This window comes from Leuciscus leuciscus, assembly GCF_965113295.1.
Source record: "Leuciscus leuciscus genome assembly, chromosome: 11".
Classification (NCBI taxonomy): domain Eukaryota; kingdom Metazoa; phylum Chordata; class Actinopteri; order Cypriniformes; family Leuciscidae; genus Leuciscus; species Leuciscus leuciscus.
In genome coordinates this window covers 22,967,738-22,975,896 of record NC_138735.1, presented here as the reverse complement: position 1 = coordinate 22,975,896, position 8,159 = coordinate 22,967,738, and the positions used below count along the sequence as shown (strand labels likewise).

At 34.9% G+C, this 8,159-nt stretch overlaps 1 protein-coding gene across 1 annotated transcript in view; it reads right to left on the bottom strand.

The window, feature by feature from the left end:
• Positions 1 to 685: 685 nt before the first annotated feature.
• Positions 686 to 8,159, bottom strand: part of tmtopsb (teleost multiple tissue opsin b) — a 41,034-nt gene continuing 33,560 nt past the window's right edge. The window contains exon 4 of the mRNA XM_082183645.1: positions 686 to 4,243. Coding sequence (XP_082039771.1) covers positions 3,968 to 4,243 — 276 coding nt within the window. The 3' untranslated portion in view covers positions 686 to 3,967. The remainder of the gene's footprint in view (positions 4,244 to 8,159) is intronic.

The window sequence follows — 8,159 nt, the reverse complement described above, 5'->3', positions numbered from 1 at the left end:
CATTAAGCGAGCTAGAGAAAAATGGGCAAAACAAAACGGCTCTCATATAAGCACTGGACTGTAACAAATGTAGTTTTTGATTAATGTCCAAAAACTGCATTCACTGTGCTGTTCATTTGCATTTTTATGCATTTCAAAGTGCTGTTATCTTGCATTTCCATATGTATCCTGACACAACATATACAGTACAGCATTGACGGCTTACAACATTCTTGCTTAATGTACAGAATTCACAGAAAGTTTTGCACATCGTCAGCTTTGCACTGCTGTACCAGGACGGCGACTCATGAAAATGACTCGCATAAAACTTCATCTAGAAATGATCCTCAAAAATACTCACTAAAGTTTATTTCATACAAATAACCTTCCAAAGACCCTACAAATAACCCTCAAAATAAACACTGTAATCAAACTTTCGGATAAATGTCAGTTTGTTTCATAAATCCAACTCTTGTAAAAATGAATCCCGTGAAATGGCTCTCATCTGAATGCTTTATGTTCTATAATCATTTATTGTGTGATAAGTGATAACTGGATTTGTAATCATTTTTAAAATAAATAAATAAATAAATAAATAAATAAATAAATAAATATGTATGTACCATACTGTTCAAATTTTTGGGGTTGGTAAATGTTTTAAAATGTTTTTTTGAAAGAAGTCTCTTATGCTCACCATGGCTATTTGAAAATACAGTAAAAACAGTAATATTGTAAAATACAATTATTAAATTATTACAATTTAAAATAACTATTTAAATGTATTGAAAGATGAATTTTCAGCATCATTACTCCAGTATTCAGTGTCACATGATCCTTCAGAAATCATATAATATGCTGCTATCTAAATGTCTTAACTGTCACTTTTGATCTATTTAATGCATCCTTGAAAAATTAAAGTATGCATCCTTGTGAAATTAAAGTATAAATTACTGGCCTCAAACTTTTGAACAGTAGTGTAAAATTAGACACTGATTTCTTTTACATTACAGTTTTTAGTGTGACCTTAACAAGAAAGTATACTGGATATAAGTAAATGAAACTGATCAGTAAAAACTTGATACCAAAACACGTACAGTAAGAAATACTTTGAAGAAGAAGTCGTAAAAAAATATCTACATCTTTCATATCTGCTTCAGAGTTCAAAATCTTAGCTACATGTGATTTATTTCTCTTATAATAATCCCACAATCCCACATTATTCAAATTCTTCAAACAGGAGTCAACAGCGTGCTCATTGCTGAGAAGCCTGTCCCTTTAACGCTAAACAAATTTAAAAATACATTATGAAACCTAACTACCAGAATCAAAACATATGAATACTAATGAAAATATATGAAATGCTCTAAATGATTAATAAGTTGTTACCAGTTTCTGTTGCATGTTTTGGCTTCAAGGCATCGCTTTACAATACATTGTGGTTTATGAAAGCTTTTTGGCATTTAATTATTATTCTTGTGTAAACAGAATGATGAAGACATTTCACCGGATGGGTGCTTGCAGCCAATTTCACATAACATGCCAAGGAAATTGTGAATTTAAAATGAATGAATTGTGAATTTAAACCTGGAAATATACGGACAACTATTCTCGAACTGTTTTCAATTGCTAAGCAGTTTTACGTTACACAATAACTGTTAAAATAGACAGAGTGCTAAAATACAACTTCAGAGCTTACATATAAATATTTATTTGTAAAAGTGTATTTCATGTAGACTATTGCATTTTAATTTTAAAGGGGTCATACTGCATATGATACATTTTTAACACTTTTCCCTGAGGTCCATTAATAATGATAGTCAAGGTTTCTTATACCTCAGTGTTTTCTAACATTTTGAGGATTATCATAAAGCAAATTCAGTTTAAAGGGATAGTTCACCCAAAAATGAAAATTCTGTCATCATTTACTCACCTTTATGTCGTTCATTTGTGTTCCGAAGATGAACAAAAGTCTTGAAAAAGCGACATGAGGGCGAGTAAATAAAAAAATAAAAAAATGTTTTTGGGTGAACTATCCCTTTAAATGAGCTGCATGAACTGACTGATGCAATCAGGTTAACTTTCATTAAACTTAAAGTCTATTGACAATTGAGCTTTTTTTATTTTTATTGAATATTGCAGTATTTCTTACAAATGATTTATTTGTGCACATCATTATTATTATTTTGTTTTTAAGTCATGTGCTCATGTAATCTTTAATTAAAATAACTCAACATCTCTTCTCTTCTCTGGTGACGTGGTTACGGGCTTGAGGACGGGATAACCCGTCACAGTTTCACTTGGATATACGTCAAAATAGGGAAAGCCTATCGCAACTTCCATTTCATGGTGTCTTTAAACACGCTACAATAACAATGTATTATTGATGTGTAAATGTGGACATGTGTTAAATGTATTTGGAATTTTAATAATAGAATGGCTTCAGAATGTTCAAGATTTAACAGATGCTCTTTTTGGACTGAGGAGGAAGTTATGAGACTCTATTACTGTATTTCAAAAAATCAAGAAAAAATATATGACCCCTTTCAATATCAGCAACATACACTATACCGTTCAAAAGTTTGGGGTCAGTAAGACTTTTAATGTTTTTAAAAGAAGTATCTTCTGCTCACCAAGGCTGCATTTATTTGATTAAAAATACAAACAAAAACAGTAATATTGTGAAATATTATTCCAATTTAAAACAGCTGTTTTCTATGTGAATATACAGTAAAGTGTAATTTATTCCTGTGATCAAAGCTGAATTTTCAGCATCATTACTCCAGTCTTCAGTGTCACATGATCCTTCAGAAATCATTCTAATATGATGATTTGATGCTCAAGAAACATTTATGATTATTATCAATGATGATGCTATGATGAACAGAAAGTTCAAAAGAACATTTATCTGAAATCTAAAGCTTTTGCAACATTAAACACTACCGTTCAAAAGTTTGGGGTCAGTAAGAATTTTAATTTAATTTTTGGGGGAAAGAAATAAAATAAATCAATACTTTTATTCATCAAGGATGAGTTAAACTGATCAAAAGTAACAGTAAAGACATTTATAATGTTAGAAAATATTCTATTTTAAATAAATGCTGTTCTTTTGAACTTTCTATTCATCAAAGAATTTAGAAAAAAAATTGTACACAACTGTTTTCAACATTGATAATAATAATGAATGTTTTTTGAGCATCAAATCATCATATTAGAATGATTTCTGAAGGATCATGTGACACTGAAGGCTGGAGTAATGATGCTGAAAATTCAGCTTAGATCACAGGAATAAATTACACTTTAAAATATATTAAAATAGTCTTTTTAAATTGTCATAATATTTCACAATATTACTGTTTTTTTTTTATATATTTTTTTAATCAAATAAATGCAGCCTTGGTGAGCAGAAGATACTTCTTTTAAAAACATTAAAAAAATCTTACTGACCCAAACTTTTGAACGCTAGTGTATATCCCTTAACAAACAGAGCATCATGTGCTTACAGTACTTGTACATTTCCACATGATGAGCAGAATTACAAGAGTAAGAAAAGTATCTCTTTAAACAATCTGTGCTAGTCTTGTTGTCCAACAACTGGTAGTGAAAGCGTCCTTGTCAAAGTAAAATATCAGAAACAAACAGGCTCATCAGTTTCACCTCACCAAAATCTGAGAGCACATTTACATCCTGGACTGAAGAAACATCGACTAAATTAACAATTAGATCCATGTGCATGTCCATGTACACATTTCCTACTTGTTCTAGAGAAGTCATCCCTTTCTTCAGCTGTTCACTAAATATCCGTTCTTAGTTTTGTTCCCCCAGAAAGATCATACATGCAACATGACATGTTTGTCAGTGAGGGGCATGTCCTAGTTCCATATTCCAAGACACGCCCACTTATCAATTCTCTTTTCTTTTTACCCAATCCGTGACCTCCGTCATCTGTGGTTCCACTGTATTAGTGTTGGTTTGGCCTGACCGTATGAGCTCAACCATTGTAATAGGCCACAAGAGAGACAACAGGTCTGTTGGTGCGCTGGGCCGCAGCCGGAGAGGGTTTCTCACCCTCGGAGGAACTTTTCTGCCCCCCGCTGTTTGGGGCACAGATAGTAGGATGGCCAGCCGAGGCCACCGCGAAGGTCACATTCTGGCCATTGGCGCGTCGCACTGTCCTGAGAGTTTTGGTGACTTTGGAGGAGTTTCTAAAGCTGGAGCCTCTCTCTGGGGTGGTGCACATGACGAGCGCATGGAAACATCTGCAAAACTGAAATACAAAGATTGAGAGAGTTGGGATTACATTTCTAAACCTTAAAGGGATAGCTCACACAAAAAAACATTTTGTAATTTTTTTACTCACCCTCATGTCATTCCAAAACTGGATTTTCTTTCTTCTGTGGAAACACAAAAGAAGATATTTTGGAAAATGCCTGTTCACACTAAGAATGATAACTATTTTAGCATCCACACCAAAGGACAATAACATTCTGTTATTAAAACTAATTATAGCTTTTATTATAGTTATTGTCCGTGGTGAGAACAGGCATTAAGTGTTTTTTGTCCATACAATAAAAGTCCAATGTTATTTTGGACCCCAATGACTTTCATTCTATGAGCAAAAACCACTGAAATTCTCTTTAAATTATCTTCTTTTGTGATCTTAATACTAATTATAGTTCTCCTTGGAGTGAACTGGTCTTTAGTTGTTTTGTTTTTTGTCCATTCAAAGAAAGTCAATGGAGTCCATGTTGTTTTGGACCCTAGTGACGTTTATTGTATGGGCAAAAACTACTGAAGCTTTCTTTAAAATATCTTCTTTTGTGATCCACAGAAGAATGTCAAACAGGTTTGGAACAACACGAGTTTCCTCTTTAAGAGAAGGAAATTCACATTATCAGTCAAAAGACAAACAAGACAATGCCTGAATGTTCACAACTCAGCTCATTTCTCCCGTTCTCTGCTGGATTCGCAACTGTACAGACTGCAGGAATAATCAAATAGCAACGTGGGAATCATCAGCCCTGTAATAACAGCTGATGCTATGTCTCCTCTAATGTGGACAGGGTTGTTTGCAAATTGAAAGCTCTAAAATTCATTAACAGAGGCAGGACCTCTCGGCAGGAGTGCAGGCAGTGATTATCTGAGAATGATAGAGATGCCTGATTTAAGGTGCCAATCCCTCGCTGAGCATCGGTGTATATACCTCTACATTCCTCCGCACGCGGATTACACACTCAGAAGAAACAGCCTGCAGGCTTTGACCATCAGGTCACCATGGATGGAAGCAAAGCTAGCTCTGTGTTCTTACGCTGCACTTTTCATTATAGATAAAGGTTTATTGTAATTAATCATACCAGTCTGCAAAGGTCTCAGAGGAGAAAAACGCATTTTCCAAGAGAAGGTGTTCTGTCGACATGTGTGAGAGATTTACCACATCCTCACAAAACAACCTTCACCATTAAATTGACAAATTCAGCCAAAACCTTGAAGAGGTTTTATGAATACTAAAATGCAGAGGTGCAAGTATTGGTCGCAAAGGTTCAGCAATTCCATTTCTGTAACAGAAACACTTATTTTAACCTTAAAACAATGACAAAGCGAAATATTTTGCGCCAAGAACACCCATTCACAGCAGAATAAAATGAGGAATTGTTTGTGTGGCCGTGGCCATTGTGTGGATTGCATGCAAGTGTTGAGTAGATGAATGGCTAGTCATGAATTGTTCTCTCAGAAGGAGAGAGGAAACTAATCCGCCCTATAAAATCCTCCTTGTTTCTGGAACAGTGGCTTTTGAAAAACATTGAAAAACTGGGATTAAAAAATCGAATTTCAACCTGGAAATAAACAAAGTTTAAGACGTTTGACAAACACTGAAACATTATGACATAAAATAAACAAGAAAAATGTAATTGTGAAGAATTTCCATTTATATTTTTGACCAATATTTATTATTGTAAATACTTTTTTTTTGACCCATCATGTAAAATAAACCTTTTTCTGCACAGTTTAAAGTAACATAATCCACAAAACACAGAGCGAGATTTCACCCCTTGAGAAAACGTAGTGTACTTAGTATACGTCCATGTTCACTGTATACTTATAGTCTACTACATTTCCTCAGAAGATGCAGAACCGTCATGTTTTGTCAGTTTAGTCTCTTTGTATGTTATACACTTGAAACATTGCTGTGTTAAAACATAAATGATACTCAATAATCAGTGCCTTTGAAACACAATGACAACAAAAAGAGATAGAGACAGACCTCTGCAGGGGGTTAGATTAGGGTCAAAGGGTCACGGTTAATGGCAGACTGCAGATACACACTTTTCCCAAGACATTTGACTTCAGTGAGCCTGTTAATGGCCATTCAGTGTTCTGTTAGTGCTGATGGAAAGCAATCATGCATGATCCCGACACTCACTGATAGTCCTCCCAAAACACTCTTCATGCCTCCACCAGAAATCCACAGCTAGTCCAAACATACATGTCCTTAATGTTTTCTACAGACATGGATGACCTATAATGCAATGAATCTGAAAATTGGTCATGTTGCTGTCAGCCGTTGCAGGTGTGCAGCTTTTTTTGGGAAAGCGAGCAGGTGAGGAATGTGATGAGTCTAAGGTGGGGGGGAACGAGTCTATAAATGGATTCAGATCCACACACTCATTACAGGAGCTGGCAGGAGGTCTGGTGAACCCCGCAGAGATGACGAAGGTGGCTTTGCATCTGGACATGCTGTAAGACAGTTAATACAACTATCTGGCTGGGTGTTTCAACCGCAATCAGATTTAGCGCATATGGCACATTGATTTTACATGGCCATAAACTGAATTTACAAGGATTAGATGACATTAATTTTGTTGATTAGTGTGTGCAATTTTCGTTCATAAGTAATGTTCCTGGTTAGAAACAAATTATGCTCCATTGCCAGCATTTGTGGCAAAATGTTGATAACCAGAGGAAATACTCGTGGTTATAGTAAGGCATCTACAATGAAAATACATGGGGCTGTTAGATCGGATGGATCTCAACGTCAGAATAGTGATTTGCGTCATTTGATCCGACCCAGGATAACGAATCCCTGCCAGAAGATTGAGAAAGCCAGGGAAGAGGAGAATCAGGAGACGAAGTGATGATAATAAAAAGAGCAGTTTATTGAATAGTCTTAATGCCCATAATGTTTCAATGCTCAGACTTCATTTGACTAGTACAAATTCAACAAGTGTTATTATACCACAGCAAAAACAATGGAAATTACTGCTTCGCAACATCGTCCTGTAATGTTAAAAACCTTGAAATGAAAACATTATCTCTTACTCACGAAAACAAATATCTCTTGAAACCATACAATCACACAATTAAATAGCAAGCATTAGGAAGCATTGCAAGAGCAACAAAATAAGTAAAAAAAAAGTAAAATAATAAGTAATATAAAAATATAACATGACAAATGAATAATAATAATAAAATGATAAATCAAAAATTAAATCACATAAAAAATAAAATAAATAAAACACCACAACACAGATGTATGGTTGCTCTCTCAAAGAGCACACACGCACGCGCGCACGCACGCACGCACGCACGCACGCACGCACGCACGCACACACGCACGCACACACGCACGCACGCACGCACACACGCACGCACGCACGCACGCACACACACACACACACACACCTATTGAGAAGCCTTAGATCCTTCAGGGCCAGGCAGTAACTATTGAAAAAACAACTGTTTATGTCCATGAGTATAGTATAGCCACAAAACTTAAATACTATAAATGTTAGCATATAGAATTCAATATTACAGCTTAATTTTCATGATACTATAAAATCTGCTAATCCTAGTAACTTGCGTTATTACGTTTAACACAGATACACGTAGATAAACTGCTTAACACAGATATTACGTTAGTGAATAACTAGTTCATTTCTCACAAAAATGATTTAGACATTATTTACAGCTCAAATAATAAACATTTTTGATGAATTAATGTAAATGCACAGACAAATTGCAAATTTTGGATGATGGCAGTGTTTGCTTTAATTATTCAATAGAGCTTAACTTGTAGGCAAAACACAGAAAACTCCTGGATGTAAGTCAAAAAAAGAAAAAAAAGAAAAGATTTCAGAACTTTGCTTGTTTGTCAGTATCATTGGAGCTACTTCACTCTTATTGTG